Raw genomic sequence first — 23,438 nt, forward strand, 5'->3', positions numbered from 1 at the left:
ACTTGCCTTACTATCATAAGGCACCACTCTTCAGCGAACTTCAGTTTCCTTCCCCAGGAACCCAGAGCCACGGCCTCGCAGCCCAAGGAGTGTCACCCCAAGCCCGGAAGTGAGAGCTGGGCACGTGACAAGCTCGCCTGGGCCCCGCCTCACCGACCAGCACGGAGAACTACACTTCCCAGAATGCATGAGTCCTCGCGTGGACTACATTCCCCAGAAGTTTTGCGGCCATTACTAACCCGCCTCCTTCCCCACCTCTCCGGACCTGCGCGGGACTCTGGGTATTTGCTGCCAGAGCTAACAGCTACGGGGCTTGAAGTAGGTCCAGTATCGCCCGGGTACAAGTCCCCTACCCGGGCTGCTTTCCGCTGGGGCGGCGTCGGAGCCTCCGCCGGCGGCGTACGGCCGGGGAGGCGCGGTTCCTGGAACCTCCGAGGCCAGGGCGAGGTGAGCGGCCGAGGGTCGGCCGAATGCGGGAGGGAGGGAGGGAGGAAGGACCCGGGCCTCGGGAGGATGCGGCGCCAGGGCGCGGGGCACAGGCCCGGGAGGCGCGAGCGGGCCCTTTGTGGTTGCAGGCGTGACAGGGGCCGGGCACCCCCTATGTGCCCGCCCGCCCGGCACCGCTCGTCCCGCGGTCGTGCCCGTGACCGCGGCAGGTCGGGCACTTGTCCCCACTGGCCCAGGCCCCCCTCCCGCTCCTTCCCAACCGGTTCCCGGCACGCTACCTGCCCGGCTACCGGCTGACGGCTGTCAGCGAACGTGAGATATTGTGTTTCCGCCCCTCACCGGCGGCACTGCCTTCTGGACGGCGGGCGCAGAGATGCGTTTTCCGCCAGAAGTGAGTTGCCCGCTTCCCCCCACGGCAGATCCTCGACTGGAACCGAGGTTTTCGGTTTCTGTGCCTGTTCTCAAGATAGCAGCCATAGGAAAACTGATGTCATCCCTTTCCGAAGCAGCTTTCTCCAAAAATCTGGAGATTCCTTGACAGGAGGGGAGTTGGGTGGGGAAAGCTTGAGGTGGAGAAAAGTTGTCCCATGCAGGCAGCGAGGTTGGGGCAGGTGTTCTGGAGGCGCGTGGTATAGATCCCGGTGCACCCTCCCTGACTGTGTGAAATGGGGCAAGGTGCTCCCGCTCTACCCTCGATTTCCTGATCTGTAGAATGGGGGTGCTGACAATGGCAGCTGTGCTGCGGGACTAAACCACTGTTGGCAGTCCCTGGCATGCGGTGAGATTCAGTGAGTCGCTGCGGCTGCTGATAAAGTCCTACACCCTTTTTTTCTCTGAGCCAGAGCGACCCGGCACTTCTCTGGTCCTTTCTGCTCCCAGCTCCTTACTTCCCTCTCTGAGGGCACATGGGGTCATTCTCAGGTGGTGTGAGGATTTCAGATTTGGTGATTCTGAGGGGGTTTGAAAGCAGAAGGGGCTTCTCCCTCCTGGCTCCCTTTTTCTTCTTTCAGATCTGCCTTCTGGAGACTCCACCCATCCTAAGGGAAGAGCCCAGAAAGAAGATATGGCTATTGGACAGAGGGAAGCAAGGTCTCAAGTGAGTTCATTGCTACCTAAGATTTAGAAACAGGTTTTTTTTTTTTTTTTTTTTTTTTAAATCCTCAAACTGAAATTCTCTACTCAGTACAATCTTCTGCAGGACCTGGAACTCAAGCCCTTTTTCCTGGCCCACCTTGTTAGATGGTGGATTATGTAGGGAATGCTAACCTCCTCCCTGCCAATGCATGTCTAATGTTTCTCTTTTCTTTTCCTAACAGACACTACTTTTTATTCATTAATCTCAATTGAGTGTATGATTACTAACTTGACAGGTAAGATGCCGCGTGGGGGCAGAACAAACAAACGTGCACATTTGGCAGTTCCTTTCTGGCCCTGCTTCCTTGGCTTACTCTGGTCTCCCTCCCTACCCTTGGCTTTTTCTTTCCATTCCTGAGTTTCCCATTATACCTTCCCTAGGTTTCTCCAACCCATCATTTATAGTGTTTTTTCTCCCTCTTAACCTTGTGGATCATGTGCCTTGCTTCCGCATTCTCTTGAAAACTGTTCTTGACCTGCCATTTTCATCTTCATGTTGTGGAACGGGGGAGGGACCCCATCCCGGGAGGCCCGTGCATGAACAAGGAATAGCCATGTTGGAGGGGACACAGTTGGAGAGGTCTCTTGACTGCGAGGGCAGAAAGAAGACTCCTCAGGAAGCAGCAGGGAGGATTTTGTGGGGTATCAGTAGTGGAGAGGCAGGGTATCCAGTGTCTGACAAGTAGGGCTTTTAAGCCAGACTGCTGGGTTTGAACCCATCTCCTTGGTTGTTGTCTCTGGGCCTTGGACAAATAGCTCCATCTCTCTGTGCCTGTTTCCACACCTGGAAAGTGGGGATCACAAGCATGCCTACCTCATAGGGCAGGTGAGAGGATCACGTGAACTCAAGTGCATGGAAAGTGTTTAGATCGGGCCGGGCCCTCACAGATGGTCACTGTGTGGCGGCTGTAGGAGGTGATGATGTTACTGCAGTAGTAACATCAGTGCTGACAGACGGGAACTGCCATCCAGTGTTTCCAGGACCCGGGAGATACAGGTCCTTCCATGACTCACCTTCACCTGACAGTAGCAGTTAATGTCCCATGGGGGGACTTCCTGAGGGCTTTGCCTTTGTTCTCACTCTCCTGCCTGCGCAGCAATTATCATCCCCATTTTACATATGGGGAAATGGAGGCTCAAGGAAGCCCGGTGACCTGAATTCAAACCCAAGTGTGTCTGGCCTCTGGGTTCATGCTCATTACTGTCCAGCCATTCCCCTGGTGCCTCTCTCAGAACTCAGGGCAGACCCAGCCCCCGTGTCACCACCCTTCACTGTGACATTGCGTTTCAGACCCATGAAACTCGCTAGTGTCTGATCTTTGGGCCGAGGCCTGCCATTGCACGTTCCGGCTGCTTTTCTCTAAGGCTTTCCTCTTCCATTCCATTGGAGCCATGTTGCTCTCTTGGCCAGAATCTTCTCCATCTCTGTGTGTGAGTGAATCCTCGTGGCATTCTCCCTAACCTCACCTGCCACCCTTTTGTCACCTGCACGGGCTTGTGTGTAAAAGTCAGTGACAGGGTGTTTAAGAGCAGGGAGAGAATATACCGAGTGCTGGGTTAAAGGCAGACTTGAATTATTGTCCTGCCTCTGCTACTAAGAAAGTACGTGACCTGGGTCTTGACTGCCCTGGACCTTCTGGTTCTCGTCTCTAAAATGAGGATTGAACTGGGAAACGGCATACAGGCCTGTCCAGCTACACAATTTCATTGAGCAAATCATTGCACATGGTTTTCTTCTGGTCTATCAGTTGGATCGTAAATTCTTATGAGGGCTAAGATTATATATCTATATTAACTATTTCTAAGTTACCTTATTATACATGTATTGCATGCTCATGTTTAAAATTTCAGAGAATAGGCGTGCCTGGGTGGCTCAGTCGGTTAAGACTCCCAACTTCGGCTCAGGTCATGATCTTGCAGTTTGTGAGTTCAAGCCCCACGTTGGGCTCTGTGCTGACAGCTCAGAGGCTGGAGCCTGCTTTGGATTTTGTGTCTCCCTCTCTGTCTCTGCCCCTCCCCTGCTTGTACGCTCACTTGCACTCTCTTTCTCTCTCTCAAAAATAAATAAACTTTAAAAAAATAATTAAATTTCAGAAAATAAAAAATATATACATAAAGAAGAAAGTGAAATCACTCTTAACCCAGCATTAAGAGATAGTTGCTGTCACCCCTTTGGTATATGTCCATCAGAATCCTTTTCTATTCACTTTTTGTGTGAATACCTACGTACATAGGTATGCATCTGTTTTACCATTTTAGCTTTTTTATTGTGATAAAATATACATGACATTATCACCTTAGCTTTTTTTGCATGTATAATTCAGTGGCATTAAGTACATTCACATTGTTGTACGACTATCACCACCATCCATCTCCGTTGTATAGATTATCCCATTTGTTTCTTAACCCCTTGAGGTAGACATTGAGAGGCAGTTTTGCAGAATGGTTAAGAATGGAGCCTTGGACGTCCTCCAAATTGCAGTTTTACCTCTACCCGTGACCAGCTGTGATATTGTGATTCATAGTATGAAATATATATTTGGTCTTCATTCCTGTTCCTGGCACATAGGAGATTATAAGGGTTTGGAAGCTAAATGATGAATAATAGTTGGTTTTTATTCTTGAAATAACTTCAGAGCAATAAAGATGAAATTGCTGTGTTTTGTTACTCATAACAAGTCATTTCAACCAAGCCAAAGTTGATATGAATGAGGTGACTTTTGAAAAGCCCCTAAGGATCCAGTCCAATCAGGGGAACCAACCTTGATTAGAGGGTTCGATCTTTCAGGCTCTCTACCCCAGCCTGGGGCCATTCATGCCTATGTAATGGCCAGTGATTTGATCCATTGTGCCTATGTAATGAAGCGGCCATAAGAACCCAGGACATGGTTTGAAGAGCTTCTGGGTTGGTGAAGAGTTGTCGGTGGGGAGAGTGGTGCATCCAGGGAAGGCGTGGAAGCTCTACACCCTTCCCGCATACCTTTCACCTCTTTCCCGGGTCTGTTCTCAATAATATCCTTTTGGAATAAACCAATAATCTATTAAGTAAATGTTTTCCTGCATTGTGGCACTTTCCCTGCATTTACCACTTGAGCGAGTTAATTAAACCTGAGGAGGGGGGTGGTGGAAACCTGTGCAATTTATAGCCATTTGGTAAGAAGCACAGGTTACCATCTGGACTTGGGATTGGCATCTGAAGTTGAGGCAGTTTTGTGGGACTGAGCCTTAACCTGTGGAATCGGGCTCTCTCTCCAGGTAGATGGCATGAGAATGGAATTAAATCATAAGACACCTAGCTGGTGTCACACAATTGCTTGGCGTGTGGAAAACACACATGTCTGGTGTCAAAAGTAAAGCAGTATTGTAGTATTGAGAGTCGATACACAGGGGGAGTGCGTCTTCCTCTATACCAGCTGTTTGGTTTGGACAAATTTCTTTTTTTTCTTGTGTAAGATGGGGGCAATATAGTACCTATTTTATAGGGTTGTTGTAAAGATAAGTATTTACACTAAAAGTTAATACAAATCTCTTAAGAAGAGCTTGGTCCAAAGAAAGCTTTCAATAAATAATATTGTCCATTATTATTTGTCCATTATTATTGTCCTCTGGCTTCAAGATAGCGTCTCAAGTTAGTTAACCTAACTTAAGCCTGCAGTGATTTTATCAGTAACATCATGATAAACACCTTGGAGGTGCATTTTTGCACACTGTTCCTTGTGATGCAAATATAGTAATTGGTAAGTTAAAAGATCCACACATTTTAAGTCTTTAAGTATCTATTATCAAATTGTCATCAGAAATGTTATTCTAATTAACATTCCCACTAATGTCCTTAATTCCTCCCCACATCTCCTTACAGTGTTTAACACAGGGACTGGTTAACAATTCATGCTTTCATGAACACTTCAGTATATATTGGTCACTGGCCGATTGTTCATTAAACAAATGACCTGAAACCTTCAGAAACCAGAATAACATCAGGAGCATTCATGGGAGCCCATCTACCCCCCACTGCCATCTTCTTCACTCTGCATGATGGGAGGTCCTAGGTGAGCTGGGATGGCTTGTCATTACAGGTGTCACTGACGTTTGAGGATGTGGCTGTGCTCTTTACGCGGGATGAGTGGAGAAAGCTGGGTCCTTTTCAGAGAAACTTGTACCAGGACGTGATGCTGGAGAACTATAGTAACCTGGTCTCATTGGGTAAGGAAATTTTCTCTTGTAGATAAAAAAAAATTCAGAAATTAGGATAAGTCAGCACCTGCTTCCTTGGATAAAAGGCATGGGTCATCAGAAACTTCAGTTGAGGGGCACCTGGGTGGCTCAGTCGGTTGAACGTCCCAACTCTTGATTTCGATTCAGGTCATGATCATGATTTCATCATCAGGTCATGGCATCGAGCCCACACTCAGCATGGAGCCTGCTTGGGATTCTCTGTCCCTCTCTCTGCCCCCTACCCCATTCATGCTCTCAAAAAACAAAACAAAACAAAACAAAACAAAAAACCTTTAGTTGAGTTTTACCCTTAGGTTTGTGTCAGATCACCATAAATAAATGTTAAACACATTTTCCCCTCTTATAGGCATGGAATTACCCCACACATGGAAATGAAGGAGGTGGTATTGATAATCCTCCCCTTCCTGGTCTATAATTGCACACTAGAAGTTTCCTCACAGTTTGGGAGTCATTTCACTGATTGTTCTGGGGTTTGTTTGCACCCCTCTCAACAGAGGGCTTTGTTCATTGGACCTACCATTTACCTTTCTTGCTTGGCTTTCCTAGGGGTCAGCAAGCTTTTTCTGCAGAGGGCCAGCTAGAAGATATTTTAGGCTTTGCGAACTACATTTGGTTTCTGTAACATATACCACCATGCTCAGAGGGCCATACATAAATAAACAGTGGTCTAGACTTGGCCTATGACCCATAGTTTGCTGACGGCTACCATCGTAGAAAGGGAGTCAGTGTTTCCTCATCTTTAGCAAGCTACTTTGTTCATAATCCTTTCCATAGGTACCTGTTTATAAGTATTTTTTTAATATGAAATTTATCGTCAAATTGGTTTCCATACAATACCCAGTGCTCATCCCAACAGGTGCCCTCCTCACGTTTATAAGTATTAACTTAGTCTGTACATCTAACATATTCCCTTTTCTATGGAAAGCTAATGTTATTAAAGCTGCAGATTTATCATGTTTCCCTAACATACAACTATTGCACAGCCATGTCCTACAGGTCCCTTGCCTTTCCCCGCACTATGCCCTCAACATCGTGGGGGCACAGCTGGAGCACCCCCAGAAGCTCTTTGTAACATGCCCTGAGTTTTCTGCTCAGGTCTATGATGCCTCTTTGAGTCAAAACAAAACCAAGTCTTTTTTGTCTCTCTCTTTTTGTTTGTGTATGAGCAGGACTCCTGTTTTCCAAACCAAAAGTGATCTCCCTGTTGCAGCAAGGAGAAGATCCCTGGAAGGTAGAGAAAGAAAGTCCTGGAGGCCCCTCTCTAGGTGAGTGGCTGGGACGGAGGAGCCCGGGAACCTCTTTGGGCAGCAGTCTGTTTACTAAGTGACGGTGGGGCTTGGAGATGTTGGTTGGGGAAGTTTCTCTGTCCTCAAGAAGTGGCGGGAGGGGACACTAAGGCCCCAGACAGGAGCCTCCTCTTATTCTGCGGGAATCACTTCCCAAGTGAATCTCTTGGGATCTCCTCTTATTCTTTCCTGTTCTCAGAGGAGGGCGGCACATCAGGTATTCAGTCAGCAAACAGTGTATTTGAAGAGTGGCAAAGAATTCATTCTGATGGAGGCTCAGGGGATGCATGTGAGACCAGGAGCTGAGAAAGGAAAGGGTGTCAGAAAGCTAGCAGGGGCCATGTTACAATGTGCTTCAACAAGATTCTTGGAGATGGACTGTCCCATGGAAAGAAAGGATTTTAAGCAGGAGAATGATATGGTCTTGGTGTTTTAGAAAAATTGGCCTAAATCTGAAACATGTAGAGGTCTTCCAATAAAGGCATGGCTTAAGAAGCTGTGGCAAGTCCCTTGCCCTGGCATGGAGTGCCATGTCAGACAAGAGCACGCTGGTATGGCCAGAGCTCCAGGGCAGGTCACAAAGCATGATGGTGATGTGCCCCCATTTGTGTTTAAGGAAAATTACAAGGCTGTATGTATAATATGCGTGGAAGTGCAGAGAGAAAGGTTAGGGGACACACCTTAGCTGGTAACAGTAGTCCTACTTGGAATGGAATCGAGAATGGGGGCGGGGGTGGGGATCAAGAATGGGCAGGATGAAAGAGGGCTTTATTTATGTGGAACCTGAATATTTCACAGAGAATATATTCATGGAGTCCTTATGCAATTTTGTTACTGAACCAAAGTGGGCCGACTACTTGGTGAGGTGTAGACAGACTACACCAGGTGGTAATATCTCACAGGGTCAGCTTTATTTGTAGAAGCAAGGAGATTGTGGAAAATAATTTACAAAGCCACATCTCCAGGAACAAGGGAAATAAGGCTGCTTTTATTAGGGCTTGGGATGGATATAGAGAAAGGGATTCTAGCGCCATAGAGAGATCAAGGTCATTTCTGGCACTGTGGATTGATCTGCTCAGGTGATCTGCTCAGGCAGCCTCCTCAGATGTTTCTTTTTCTGTTCCAGCAGTTAGTTTGTCTCTAAAAGGTAAGCAGGCAGGCAGGCAGAATCTTTTAGTTTAGTTCCTAAGTTCAGGGGGCCAATGTGGTAATAATTGGAGTTTATTTTTTTAAATTTTTTTTCAATGTTTATTTTTGAGAGACAGATAGAGACAGAGCATGAGTAGGGAAGGGCAGAGAGAAGACACAGAATTCAAAGCAGGCTCCAGGCTCTGAGCTGTCAGCACAGAGCCTGACGTGGGGCTTGAACCCACAAACCGTGAGATCATGACCTGGGCCAAAGTCGGACGCCCAACTGACTGAGCCACCCAGAGACTGAGCCACCGGGTGGTGGGGTAGGAAGGTGGGATCTGAGGATGCAGAGAAATAGTCCAGGCACAGAAAAGGGCATGTGTGTTTGTGCAGACAAAGAAAGCCAGCAGGTGCTGATGGGAGCCAGGAGAGAGCAGCAGGGACCAGGTCCCACTGAGCCAGGGAAGCCCGGACACAGGATTTGGACTGTGTCCGAGAGCCATGCACAGTGCATGAGGAGTCGGAAGTACCTGGCCACGGACCCGGGTTTACCCTCTGCAGAGATCAGCCTGCAGCAGACAGGGAGCCTGTTGGCATGGAAGTGGGGACTGGTCCCGGCTGTCCTCAGGTCCACACGAGTCAGTGACGGCCCCCCACGCTGTGGGCCCCACAGAGGACCCGTGGGATGGGCAGACGCATTCCCCAGCCCCCAGGCCCCGGTAGCTTTATTCCTACAGTAAGTTGAGGTTTTTGATATGGGAACTACCTTTGTTTTTTGGTTTTTGTTTTTTGGTTTTTTAGCATTTATTTATTTGAGGGAGACAGAGAGTGTGTGAGGGAGGGGCAGAGAGAGAGAGAGAGATTGAGAGAGAGACAGAACCCAAAGCAGGCTCCAGGCTCCAAGCTGTCAGCACAGAGCCCCACTCAGGGCTCGAACCCACCAACCATGAGATCATGACCTGAGCCCAAGTCAGATATTTAACCAGATGTTTAACCAATTGAGCCACCCAGGAGCCCCCAGATTTCTTTTTTTTTTTTTTTTTTTTTTAACACTGACTTATGGAATCAGAGTTCTGTGGAAGCTGGTAGAGGCCACCACGAAGTGATCAGAGAATGCAGGCCACCAGGTGGGGTTGAGGAGGGTCCTCAGTCCCACTGTTGGGTGTGAGCCGGGTCTGGCATGGAAGGTCAGAGGAAGAGCAGGGCTCCCTTTGCCCTGACCTCAGGAGCCTCTGATCCATTAATGAATCTGAGTGAAGTGAGTATTCGTTCAGTTAAGAGGAATAGATTGTGTGACTAGAGTCCAAAGCTGTCCTGAGAGGCTCTGGGGCCACCGGGTGGTGGGGTAGGAGTCCGGTCAGCCTCCTCCTCCATTCTGGGGAGACGTCCCTGGGTGGGATGTGGGTAGACCGTGGGTGGACATCGGACGGACATAAGGACATCACAGCTGACCAGTATGTGGGTGTCTCTGGATGGAATGAACTCCCTCTCTTCCCTCAGAGGTGGAAGTCACATGGGCCACCCTGGGAGTCCGGGCATGTGGCTGTGTCTGTCCTGTACCCCTGGGGGGTTGGGGGGCTCCATCTGCCTGGACTGAGGGGACCTCAGAGCAGCTTCCCCTCCCAAGGGCAGCTCACTCCCCTGCGAGCACGGGTGAGGGAGCCAGTGTTCATGGGAGTGCCTCGGCTTGTTCACTCTAGACCCAAACCAAAACCTTCCCCTTGGGCAGCCAGTGATGGAAAAGCCCGTGCTCCCGGGGTAGGACTCCTAGAACCTCTAACTGCCTCCAAATATCCTCTTTTAAAAAAAATTACTTTTATTTCAATACTATTCACAAATAGGAAAAACAAAACAAAAAAACAAAAACGAACTGTCATCCCAGGTATGTAGGCTTTAACTTGAGAGATGGAAGGAGATGGCACGCAGGGTGTGTGTCTCTTCTGAGTCTATGAGCCTAAACTGTCATCACTGAGGTTGTGCTCTTCTGGAAGAGTTGTAATAAGGTGATACACATCATGAGTTTGCTTTACACCCAAAAGTCAAACTATTCTTGAAATCTAAAATTCAAAAAATGCAGGGAGGGGTACCTGGGTGGTTCAGTTGGTTGAGTGACTGGCTCCTGATTTCAGCTCAGGTCCTGATCTCGTGGTTGTGAGATCGAGCCCTGCATGGGGCTCCTTGCTGAGTAGGGAGCCTGCTTGGGATTGTCTCTCTCTCTCTGCCCCTCCCCTGTTCACTCTTTCTCAAAATAAATATTTTTTAAAATGCAAGAATGATCTAGGTAAACAATTACCTCCAATGAAAATATGTTCTTCTTTCTCCGTCATTTTCTCTTCCTTTGTTATCTGAACGCAAGAAGCCTTGTAGGGTGGACTGAACCTGGGCCACGTGGTCAGCCAGGGGGCCACCTGGGAGTTGCCTTCCACCCACTAAGCTGTGCTAGGACTGCCCCTGCACAGGGGGCAGGGGTCTTCTAATTTGCATGAAAGTGCTGCCCTTAGCAGCCTAGTGACCCAGCAGGTGGTGGTTTAAAGAGTGAATCTCTTAAGAGGTAAAAGCAGAGCCCAGGTGCTCCGGAGCCGTGTCCAGTATGTTCAGGTCAGTCTTGTCCTTGTCCCTTTCACTCCCCAACAAGACCCCTGCATGGCCCTGTACCTCCCTACTGCCACCAGCATCTGTTCTTGTAGCTGCCAGAATGCTCTATTAAAAGGTAAATTATGGGGCAGCTGGCTGGCTCAGTCAGTTGAGTGTCCAACTTTGTCTTAGGTCATGATCTCACAGCTTGTGGGTTCGAGCCCTGTGTCCAGCTCTGTACTGACAGCTCTGAGCCTGGAGCCTGCTTTAGATCCTGTGTCCCTCTCTCGCTCTGCCCCTCCCCTGCTCATGCTCTGCCTCTCTCTGTCTCAAGAATAAATAAATGTTAAAAAAAAAAAAGTAAAAATGTCAGGTCATCTCACTCTCATGCACAAACTGCTCATGGCTTCCATCACATGGAGCACAATCCAGAGTCCCCAGAGTGGCATCTGGAGCCTACATGGTCTAGCCCTGGCTGTCTCTTCACCTTCCCCTCCTTCTGCTCTGCCCTTCATCTGAGGACTGTAATCACTGTGGCCACCCTGCAGGGTCAGGCAGGCCAGGCAGACTCCCACCCCGGGGACTCTGCACTTGTTTTTCCCTCCCCATTCTTCTTCCTGATGTCCACAAGCCCACTGACACTTCCTTGAGGTGGTACTTTCTTGAATAGATCCAGCTCAATTCTTGTTGCCCTCCCTCCACATCCTGTATCCCCTCACCATGCTCTGTTTTCCTCAGGGTGCTTCTCATGGCATGATAGTACATATTCATTCATTATCCCTTCTCTGGACTATCAACTCCCTCAGGCGGGATTGTCTGATTTGCTGCCATTTCCCCAGTACTGAAAACAGTGTCGGTCAGAGTAGGCTTCCAGTTAATGAATACGTGAATGACTCAGCTAGGCTGGTGATTATGGAGACACAAAGAAGTGAGCGAATCTCAGAGACACTTGGGAGATAAGAGAAGCAGGGCTTGGAGATGGATTCGATATGAAGACAAAGGAAGTAGGTTATCAGGGGAGCTTGGTTTGTGGCTCTTTCTGGGATGGGTAATGATTTCATTCACTGAGATAGTGACCCTACAAGGAGATCAGATTTGGGGGGTGGTAGAAATAAGGTTTTGGATGAATTAAGTTGCTTTTGATTGACCCAGTTATCCCAGGGGAGAGGTCAAATAACCTGTTAGATTTGGAGTACTACCCCTCAAAATATAGACTGGGTGTGAAATGTAAATTTGGGAAATCCTGGTCGTTACTGGGTAATTGAAACAGTGGGTGAGTTTGAATTAGTCTATGGACTGGGTGCAGAGTACAGTAAGAGCAAGAAAGGGCCCAGAACTCAATCTCGAGGAACTCTGGCATTTCATGGCCAGGTGGAGAGAAATGGGCCCACAGGGAAGACAAATGTAGGTATCCTGCAGAAGGAAAAATTAGGAGGCCTGGTGTCCTTGAGGTCAAAGCTTACAGCAGGTTGGTAACAGTAGAGGTGGGGAGAAGTAGAGGAGTGTGAGACCCATTTAGATGGTAGAATGAACAAGTCTTGGAAATTGATTAGCTGCAGGAGAGGGGTTAAGGATGCCTCTTAACAGTTTTGATTACAGAGACAAGGGTTTATACAGCTTGGAGGGAATGATCACGAATTCAGTTGTAGGCATGCTGAATTTGAGGAGTCTTTGAACCCTCTAAGTTACTATGTTCAGTGGGCTCCTGTATAATTGGGTGTGGAGAGCAGAAGTCTTGCTTAGCGTATATATTTGGAATGGAAGCTGGCCTGTGGAAAGGGTGCAGAGCAGGGAGAATTGAGGTCCAAGGACTAAGCCCTGAGGAACTCCCAAGGATTGAACATCACTAGGACAACGAGTACACAAAGGAGACTGAGGCTGGAATGTGTAGCTTAGGAAGAGAGCGTCTCCAGGAAAACAAGGGGTCACTGTCATACACTGCTGAGAAGTAAGTTAGGTGGGAACTGCAGAGAACATTTTGTCTCAGCCACGAGGAGGTCATGGCTGCCTTAGCGCGGGTGGCGGTGAGGACAGAAGCCAGAACAGAGCCCCTGAGGGGTGATGGGCAGGAGGAAGTAAACAGGTACAAGATACTGTAGAAGATCAGATTTGAAGAAGAGATAGCAACAGCATTGAAAGAGCCCTCCTGTGCATATAAACAGACATTTCTCCGTATACTTCCGTTTTCCTTTGTCCACTCTGGTTAGAGCACACAGCACACATTATTTTGCCCTTTTCACCTGATGTGTATTGAAACCCTCCATGGCAGCACATAGAGGGCTTCCTCGTTCCGGGGAGTAGCTCTGGATGATGTTGGCCCAGCAGGTCTAGTTTGGACTGCGATTTGATCGGTGGTGTGATTGCTGATTCGCATGATGGGTATCACTTTAAAGCTGTAAAGCTGTACCTTTATCGCCTACCCGTGTAAAGTCCGTGATGTATTACAGTGAGAGCCCAAATGTCCTTCACAGCAATCTGGTTGAATAAACTGTGGCACATTCACACAGACTTCTGTGAGGAAGACTTCCGTAAATTCCACTTTGGGGTGATCTCCACAATTTATTAAGAAGTGGGGGAAAGTGTAGGAAGTGTAGAAAATAGTACTTTTAGCTAAGGAAGAAGGAGACACCAAAACAGAAGTGTCTATTTGATTAGCTTTTTTTTAAGGAGGGAAAAGCGGGGCACCTGGGTGGCTCAGTCAGCTGAGCATCCAACTTCGGCTTAGGTCATGATCTCTCGGTTTGTGGGTTTGAGCCCCGTGTCAGGCTCTGTGCTGGCAGCTCAGAGCCTGGAGCCTGCTTCGGATTTTGGGTTTCCCTCTCTGTCCCTCCTCCATTCGCGCTCTGTCTCTCTCTCTCAAAAATAAACATTAAAAATAAATAAAAAATAAAAGGAGGGAAATGCCCCTTCCCCACCCTCCCCCACCAAAAATAAAAAAAGTAAAAGCAGATCAATAAAAGCGATTATCTATAAAGTGAAGGCAAAAAAGAAGAAAGGATGAAGAGAACTTAGAATTTAAAAAAAAGGTTTTTTTTTAATTTTTTTTGAGAGAGAGAGACAGAGTGCAAGCTGGAGAGGGGCAGAGAGAGAGGGAGACACAGAATCCCAAGCAGGCTCCAGGCTCTGAGCTGTCAGCATAGAGCCCAACGCGGGGCTCAAACTCACAAACTGTAAGATCATGACCTGAGCTGAAGTCGGACACGTAACCAATTTAGCCACCCAGGCGCCCCTATCACAGCAGTTTGAATAAACATCCTTAATGATTTCTAGGTGTGATATTTTAAATTATAACAATATATATTTGGTCTTCCTCCCTGTTTCTGGCACAGAGCTCCCAAAACTCTTGGAATTTCCTATTGATGAGAGCAATAATGATCACTTGTTATGTTGGTGAGGTGACTTTGGGACCCCACCTAAGAATGGGCTCTGGTTGCCAGGAGAGCCAGCTGTGATTAGAGGGTTGGCATTTTCAGTCTCGTCTCCCTGACCTCCGGGGAGGGGAGAGGACTGGAGGTCAAATCAATTGCAACGGCAAATGATTCAATGATTTAATCAATTGTGGCTTTGTAACAAAGTCTCCATAAAAACCCAAAAGGACAGAGTTCAGAGAGCTTCCTGATTGGTGAACATTTGGAGATTTAGGAACAGTGGTGCACTCAGGGCATGGAAGCTTCTCTCTCTTTCCCCTGAATACTGCCTTATGCATCTCTCATCTGGCTTTTCCTGAGTGACATCCTTTTGTAATAAACGAGTGATCTAGTAAGTGAAATATTTGAGTTCTGGGAGCCATGCTAGGCAATTAAAACTAAGGAGGGGGTTGTGGGAACCTCCCAATTTATAGCCCATTGATCAGAAGCACAGATGAAAATTTGGACTTGCAACTGGTATGTGAAGGGGTCAGGGGACAGTCTTGTAGGACTGAGCCCTCAACCTGTAGGGTCTGATGCTGTCTCCAGGTAGCTCGTTGAATTGAGTTGAATTCCTAGGTTGTTGCTTGTTGGTAGTGTGGGAACTGCCCCTCTCCCCCCACGGGAATTAGTGCACAGCTTTTAGTTAGCTTATAGGCAATAATAACTTCAAACAATAGGTAGGGCAGATCTGAGGACCCAGAGGTGGTCCTGTGGGACCAAGAGGGTTGTTGGCTTCACACAAGATAGAAATCAAACTCAAGCAAAGAGGAAGTGAGAGCAAAAGTTATTGAAGATACAGAGAGCGCACAGATACAGAGCGTCTGGGAGACTCAGGGAAGAAGAGTGTCTCATCTTTGCTTGGGGTGCAAGGCTTCTACTAAGGACAGTGGTCTGGCGTGTGCGTGCTTTTAGGCAGCCAGGAACTGGTCGAAACAAGGACAAGTGCTCAAGTGCCCTCTGTGAGTCACTTATTCCCTGGAGCCAGGAGTCTTGGGTCAAGGTGTCTCAAGTCAGTGGTCTATAAAGTACCTGAGGACTCTGCCCCATCTCTCCTGAGATGTTACTTGTTGTGCTGGAAGACTCCAAAGATAGCATTAACTCCTTGACCTTTACAAGGAGGACATACATTAAGGCACACGTAAGGCGGGGGTGCAGGTCATGGCAAGAATAGAGGCAGGAAAAAAAAGGCAGTCCTTAATGGGGTCCCTTCAGTTTCCCGATCTCAGTAAGCATAAGTGGTTATGTTTACAAGTAGAGTTCTTATCTTTGAGAAGCATGTTCTGACATAGGATGGGTGAAATGATAGAGTATCTGGGACCTACCTGGTCCCCCCGCAACACACTGGAAGAGATGTAGGGGTGTGCAGTACTGTGTTCAGCCTGCTCTAAGAATCCCACACGGCGTGGCTTCACCAGAGATTTAGTGTCTCACAGTTCTTGAGGCTAGAAATCCAAAGTCGAGGTATTGACGTGGCCGCGCTCCCCCTGAGACTCTGGTACATTCCTTCCTTGCTTCTGGGGGTGGCCCAAAATCCTTGTTCCTTGGTTTACAGCTGTGCCACTCTGGTTTCTGCTTCTCTTGTCACTTGGTGTTCTTCCTTTGTGCTTTCACACGGTCTTTTCTCTGCGCATGCCTATGTCCACACTTCCCTTTTATAAGGACACCAGTCATACCGGATGAGGACTCAGTGATCGCATCTTAACTTGATTAACTCTTCAAAGACAGTTTCCAAATACGGTCACACTCTGAGTTACTGAAAGTTAGGACTTCAGCCTATCCTTTTGGGGGACACAGTTCAACTCCTAACAAGGCAGTAGATGAAACAGCATTGGTGATGGTTGAAGCCAGCTTGGAAATTCACTGTACAGTTCGCTCTACTTTTTGTATATGTTGAACATTCTCCATAATAAAAAGCTTTAAAAGTTAGAATTAGCAACAAAATTTTGAGAACAGCATTTCTTTTTCACCAACACAGACATGGTGGAGGTGTGCAGATGTGTATACTACCCCGTCATGGTGTTCTGTATAATTCCTGGCATGTAGTTCCTTCAGTCCTTGGATTTTAGTAGAAAGTCTCTGAGACTGCAGTGCGTATGATGTTTTTATAGGAATAACTTTGAATCTGGGGGAGCCTGGGTGGTTCAGTCGGTTAGGCATCCAACTTTGTCTCAGGTCATGAACTCACTGCTTGTGGGTTCCAGCCCCATGTCAAACTCTGCTGACAGCTCGCAGCTCAGAGTCTGGAGCTTGCTTTGGATTCTGTGTCTCCCTCTCTCTCTCTGTCCCTCCCCCTCTGAGCTCACTCTCATATAAACATTTAAAAAAGTAAAAAGAAAAAGAAATAACTTTGAATCTGTCCACCTACAGGATAAGGTGGGAACAAAGTCTGGAAAGCTGGTTTGAGTTCAAAGATTTTGATGGTGCTTTAGGCCTCACACTATCCAGCCTATATCTAAGCCTTTAAAATCCCATCTTATATGTTTCTGCCAAAAAACTAACCACCACCTGTACCCCTTCCCTACTGGCAACCTCCACTAAGGGTAGTTTGGGTGGTGCTCTAAGCTCACATTCATGTCCATTTCTACCTTGTAATTTTGTCATAGAAATTATCACATGATGTGATATCCTATTTCTTCTTTGTCTCTAATACCAAACTGGGAACTCCTGAACTGTTTCTTTTCATTACTGGATCTGGGATGTCTTATGGATCACCAGTGCCTAGGATAGAGGTATATTATAGGTGCTTTTTAACTTTTTGATAAATGAGGCGCCTGGGTGGCTCAGTCAGTTGAGCATCCGACTCTTGATTTTGGCTCAGGTTATGATCCCAGGGTTGTGCAGTCAAGCCCCGTGTCTGGCTCCATGGTGAGCGTGGTGCCTGCTTAGGATTCTCTCTCTCTCTCTCTCTCTCTCTCTCTCTCTCACTCACTCTCTCACTCTCTCACTCTCACTCTCTCTCCCCTTCCTTCTCTCCTCCTCCCTCCCTCTGCCCCTCTCCCCACTCACATGCCCTCTCTCTCTAAAAAATAAGTCAATAAATCCATCCATCCCATGTCCAATTTCTTGTTCGGCTTTAAACAAGACGTTTCAAGAGCATTTCTCTACTTGATGTTTCTATTTTATCACTTCCCTTTGTTTCCTGTGTACACCCCAGTGGGGCTTTCTTCCTCGCTATCCACGAAAAGCATGGTCACTAAATCCCATACTGTTTCCATCTTGGCACAAGCAGGGTTAAGTTTATAGTCCCCACATTATTTGCCAGAGTTGCTCACATACTCCTTCCTGAAGTACTTTCTTCCTCTGGCATCTGATTTTCCTCCTTTTCTTGACTTCTAATGTTGCCATGCCTAAGTGACTTTTCAGTTCTTCAGCTTTAAGTAAAATTTATCTATGGAGGACTCCCAAATACCTGACTAGCTCTGACCTTTTCTTCAGGCTCCAAAATACATAACAACTGAATGCCTCAGCATCTTCCTTCAGGGTCTGTGAAAGCATCTCAGCCACAGCACACACATCTGAAATAGAAGGCCCCCTCAGACCTGCCCCTCTCCTGGTCTTCTGGTAGCTTGTGCAGCATTCATCGTTTTCAAGCCAGAAACCTAGGCATAATCTCTTAGCTGCTTCATTCCTGTTCTGCACCCCACACATTATCCATCAGCAAGCCTGGTCCTGCTACCAGTTCCTGAAATGATAATCCTGCTGCATTATTTGTGCCTCCTCTATCCCCTTGCTCAGCTGCCTAACTACAGCAGCCTCCCGAGTGATTTCTCTCCTCCCTGCCTCCACTTAGGCCCCACCAAGTATTAGATACTCGACCTCACATGTGAATTGTTGAAGATAAATTTGGAGGATCTTAAGGAAGTTGGCAGCATGCTAAAATGTGGATTTTAAAAAGATTACTCTGGCTACGGCATGGAGATTAAATTACTAGATACCAAGACTTGAGGCCAGAAGACTAGGAGACCATGGCACAAACAGTGAGACATGAGAAACAAAATACCATTTAGGCATCTGACCCAGTGCTCAGGGCTCCAGTCTTAAGTTAGCAAGACTGAGTTGGAGAAGGGATGAGGAAGGTGTTGGCAAAAAGTAAAAATGCTCCTCTTTCCCTTACAATAAATAATAAAGACATGAGTGCAGGTAAAATTCATCAAGAAGGTTGTGCAGAGTGGTGGGGGGGGGGGGGCGGATTCCAAACCCTAGGGGATACCAAATATTAAAAAGGGAACAGAAAAAGTTATTCATGAAGGAGACTGAGAAGTAAAACTAGTAGAAAAGAGGGGCACCTGGGTGGCTCAGTCAGTTAAGCATCCGACTTCGACTCAGGTCACTATTTCACGGTTCATGGGTTCAAGCCCCACATCAGGCTCTGAGCTGACAGCTCGGAGCCTGGAGCCTGCTTCGGATTCTATGTCTCCTCCTCTCTTTGCCCCTCCCCTGCTCATGCTCTGTCTCTCCCTGTCTCTCAATAATAAATAACTGTTAAAAAAAATTTTTTTTTAACTAGTAAAAAAGAAAAAGCAGAATATACTATGTTCACCAAGCAGAGAGAATTTGTACACAGGTGAGAAAGGGAATGTCAGATAGGAATCTCAGACACAGTGAGATGCAAAGGATTTTTTTTTTTTTAATTGTCAAGTTGGCTAACATACAGTGTATACAGTGTAGTCTTGGCTTCGGGAGTAGATTCCCATGATTCATCACTGACAACACCCAGTGCTCATCCCAACAAGTACCCTCCTCAATGCCCATCACCCATTTTCCCTCCCCCATCAACCCTCAGTTTGTTTTCTGTATTTAAGAGTCTCTTATGGTTTACCTCCCTGTTTGTAACTTATTTTTTTCTTCCCTTCCCCCATGGTCTTCTGTTAAGTTTCTCATTCCGCATACAAGTGAAAACATAGGATATCTGTCTCTCTCTATCTGACTTACTTCACTTAGTGTTAATACCCTCCAGTTCCAGCCACATTGTTGCGAATGGCAAGGTTTCATTCTTTTTCATTGCCGAGTAATAAAAAGATTTCATTCTTTTTCATTGTATATATAAACCACATCTTCTTTATCTATTCATCTGTTGATGGACATTTGAGCTCTTTCCATAATTTGGCTATTGTTGATAGTGCTGCTATAAACATTGGGGTGCATGTGCCCTTACGAATCAGTACTCCTGTATCCTTTGGATAAATTCCTAGTAGTGCCATTGCTGGGTTGTAGGGTAGTTCTATTTTTAATTTTTTGAGGAACCTCCACACGGTTTTCCAGAGTGGCTGCACCAGTTTGCATTCCCACCAAGAGTACAAGGGAATTCCCCATAGGAGCCTTTTAAATAGTTACCTCTAGCCCAGGAGAAGATGCCAAACTAAATGCACAGCCATTCCCCTGGCAAAATTTAATATTCTCAACTGCATCCTCTCCCAATTTTAAGATTTGTTGAGTTCAATTCTGTTTTGTTTTGTTTTTTTTCACCACTTTAGCACGTTAGGTCTCTTTTACCTTTTTATATTTATACCTGCCTTGTTTATCTTTGACTCTTTTCTACACTGTCTGCGTAGCCTCTTTTGCTTGATGCATGAGCAAGGCTGCCTTCCCAGCTTCACACACCTTTTTGGCATCATGCCTATCTCTGGCACCTCTGGATTAACTATAACATGTTCCTATTTGGACTGGCCATGAGTGTAATCACCCATTGATGAACTCCCATCACCCATGTAATGTCCTGTCCGGGAAGGTAACTTCAAGTGCTTGAATCGTGTGTGTGTGTGTGTGTGTGTGTGTGTGTGTGTGTGTGTGTGTGTGTCAGAGAGAGAGAGAGAGAGAGAGAGAGAGATAAGGAATTGAGAATATTTGACATTGTTCAAATCAGGAATATGTAAGTAATTAAGGAAAATTAGCAACATTTCATATATAATTCAGATGCCATCAGGAGTTTCTATAATTGGGCATGTTAATCTGCTTGTTGCAGAGAACACTTATGGTAGAAAAGAAAGTCTTATATTTAGCTGTAGGTAGATATATAATTATATCTAATACAAAGGTATGTAATAATAAGGGCTCCTGGGTGGCTCAGTTGGTTAAGTGTCTGACTTCGGCTCAGGTCATGAGCTCATGGTTCATGGGTTCAAGCCCCATGTCGGGCTCTGTGCTGACAGCTCAGAGTCTAGAGCCTGATTCGGATTCTGTGTCTCCTTCTCTCTCTGCCCCTCCCCTGCTCACGCTCTGTCTCTCTCAAAATTAAACATTAAAAAAATAAAGAGGTATAGAATACATATTTTTAAATCCTGTGGTAAATGCTATAATAAGGGGAATGGAGTATGGAAACTCAGTCAAGAAAGGACTCCGTTAACTTCTGAACTGAATCTGAAGTATACAAAGGAATTTGGCATGAGGGAAAGTAGAAAGGACTACAGATATAGATTACGCACAATGAAGAGAAAGGTTATGAAAATAATTTTGGAGTCTTTCATGGCTTTGGACTCTGATCCCAGACTACCTTTCTGAACTCATGCTCCCCTGGTCACTCCTACACTCACCTTCTTTAAATAGGTTTGTTTTATTCTTTTCTCCACACTAGTACTTCAGTTCCCATTGATTCTTTTTCTGTATTGCTTAAATCTTAACGTTTTCCTCTTCTTATGTTTTCCTCTTATGTTTGGCCAGATACCAAGACCTTATTTAAATACCATCAATACTTATTTATTCTCTACAGTTGGTCTCAGTAACCAAATACTGTATCACAAAAAACATCTTTAGTTTTTTCTTCCCCTCCAGGGTGGAAGGGCAGTCACAAAACCACGAAGTCAACTCAAACACAAGATTCTTCCTTCCAAGAGCTGATAATGAGAAGATCCAAAAGGAATGGACCCTGGGACTTTAAATCAGAAAAACCCTGCATTTATGAATACAGAGTAGAGAAAAGGCAAGAGAAAAAAGAAAGTGTCCAGACAATTTTAGTCACCCACAAAAAAATCCTTGCTGTAGAAAAAAGCCATAAAAATGCTGAATTTGGCCAAAACTTCAGTCCAAAGTCAGTCCTTGTTAAGCAACAGATGGTCCCCAGAGAAGAAACACCACCAAAATGTGAAATACAAGGAAACCGCTTCAAACAGAATCCGTATTTACTTAATCAGCCAAAAATCAACACAGCAGAGAAACGCTATAAATGTAGTATATGTGAAAAAACCTTCATTAACACTTCATCCCTTCGCAAGCATGAGAAAAACCACAGTGGAGAGAAATTATTTAAATGTAAAGAATGTTCAAAAGCCTTTAACCAAAGTTCAGCTCTCATTCAACATCAAATAACTCATACTGGAGAGAAGCCCTATGTGTGTAAAGAATGTGGGAAAGCCTTCACTCTTAGTACATCCCTTTATAAACACCTAAGAACCCATACTGTGGAGAAATCCTATAGATGTAAAGAGTGTGGTAAATCCTTCAGCAGGAGATCTGGCCTTTTTATACATCAAAAAATCCACGCTCGAGAAAATCCCCATAAATATAATCCGGGTAGGAAGGCATCCGGCCTTCCTGGATGTCAGAGAATTCACCTCAGAAAGAAGTCCTATTTATGCAATGAATGTGGCAACACCTTCAAGTCTAGTTCATCCCTTCGTTATCATCAGAGGATTCACACAGGAGAGAAACCTTTTAAGTGTAGTGAATGCGGGAGAGCCTTCAGTCAGAGCGCATCTCTTATTCAGCATGAAAGAATTCACACTGGAGAAAAGCCCTATCGATGCAACGAATGTGGAAAAGGTTTTACTTCGATTTCTCGACTGAACAGACACCGAATAATTCATACTGGTGAGAAGTTTTATAACTGTAATGAATGTGGTAAAGCCTTAAGTTCCCACTCAACACTGATCATCCATGAAAGAATTCACACTGGAGAGAAACCGTGTAAATGTAAAGTGTGTGGGAAAGCCTTCAGGCAGAGTTCAGCCCTCATTCAACATCAGAGAATGCACACTGGAGAAAGACCCTATAAATGCAACGAGTGTGGGAAAACGTTCAGGTGTAACTCATCCCTTAGTAACCACCAGAGAATTCACACAGGAGAGAAACCGTATCGATGTGAGGAATGTGGTATATCTTTTGGCCAAAGTTCAGCTCTTATTCAGCATCGCAGGATTCATACGGGAGAGAAGCCCTTTAAATGTAACACATGTGGGAAAACTTTCAGACAGAGCTCATCACGGATTGCCCATCAGAGAATTCATACTGGAGAGAAACCCTATGAATGTAACACATGTGGGAAACTCTTCAACCACAGGTCATCCCTTACTAATCATTACAAAATCCACATTGAAGAGAACCCCTAGAAAGTAGATTTGCATGTGCGAAAGCCTTAAACCAAAGCTCAGCAGAATACATGCGTAAAATACAAATGTAATAGATAGGAAAAATCTTCCTGTAACCTAGGCCTCATCAGATTGCGGATTCCAAGGATAAGCCTTGACTATGTAATAGATAATAAGGAAAGTAGAAAGTGTTCGTGCCTATCAGGCACTTTTAAAATAACCTAAAATGAAGAATTCACAACCGGAGACCCTTCCGGCATTTGTAAAATAATTGTTCTCTTTCTACAGCAGTGTATGCTAGAGGTCATATGTGATTGTCATAAACATCTGGGTGAGGGGAGGTGTGCCCTGGATTTTTCATTAAAAAGACATAAATCAGTAATACTTCTTTTTTACAACTAACACTTAATAGCATATAAAAGATGCGATCAAATTATACCCTTCTAGAGGAAAGGACCAAATAAAAGATAAAAAAAGAAGAAAAAACTATAAACTACCTCTTAAGTTTCTGGGGTTTGTCCTTTTCCTGACCTGATGTCAAATTTTGTGCATGGATTTCATTTACAAATAGAAATAAAAGTCTGTTCTCTTCATCCTTGGTTTTTCTAGTAATTGCTGTGAATTTGGAATTTTCTAACCAATCACTCATTCTGTTCTCAGAATTTTTTATTGTGAAGTCGTTTATCATGAAAGTATACCTGCTATACACGGAGCTGTCATCCTAGGTACATTAAGCAATTATTTCAAATTTAAAGCTATTAAATATACATGAATTCATGAATGTATATTTCATGGAAATATACATTCCATGGATATGAGCTATCCAAAGAAAGATAGCTATCCAAAGATAGGGAAAGAGCTATCCAAAGAAGTTTGATGAATCTAATACCTGTGCCAAAAGATTGAAAGATATGTCAATG

The 23,438-nt window shown here is 45.6% G+C and overlaps 1 protein-coding gene across 2 annotated transcripts; it reads left to right on the plus strand.

Annotated features, from left to right (window-relative positions):
• Nucleotides 1–256: 256 nt before the first annotated feature.
• ZNF354A (zinc finger protein 354A) lies at nucleotides 257–23,105 on the plus strand. Of its 2 annotated transcripts, none has more exons than XM_007083100.3 (5): nucleotides 257–447; nucleotides 1,458–1,543; nucleotides 5,658–5,784; nucleotides 6,987–7,082; nucleotides 20,987–23,105. In XM_007083100.3, exons 2-5 carry the CDS (start codon nucleotides 1,511–1,513, stop codon nucleotides 22,537–22,539), a joined length of 1,809 nt encoding a protein of 602 aa, XP_007083162.3. In that variant the 5' UTR covers nucleotides 257–447; nucleotides 1,458–1,510; the 3' UTR covers nucleotides 22,540–23,105. The 2 variants fall into 2 exon arrangements, with proteins under 2 accessions (XP_007083162.3, XP_042838187.1); XM_042982253.1 differs by lacking the exon at nucleotides 257–447 and adding an exon at nucleotides 1,764–1,817 and having other exon boundaries at nucleotides 485–1,543.
• Nucleotides 23,106–23,438: the final 333 nt, after the last annotated feature.

The sequence above is a fragment of the Panthera tigris genome, chromosome A1 (genome assembly GCF_018350195.1).
Source record: "Panthera tigris isolate Pti1 chromosome A1, P.tigris_Pti1_mat1.1, whole genome shotgun sequence".
In the NCBI taxonomy this organism is placed as follows: domain Eukaryota; kingdom Metazoa; phylum Chordata; class Mammalia; order Carnivora; family Felidae; genus Panthera; species Panthera tigris.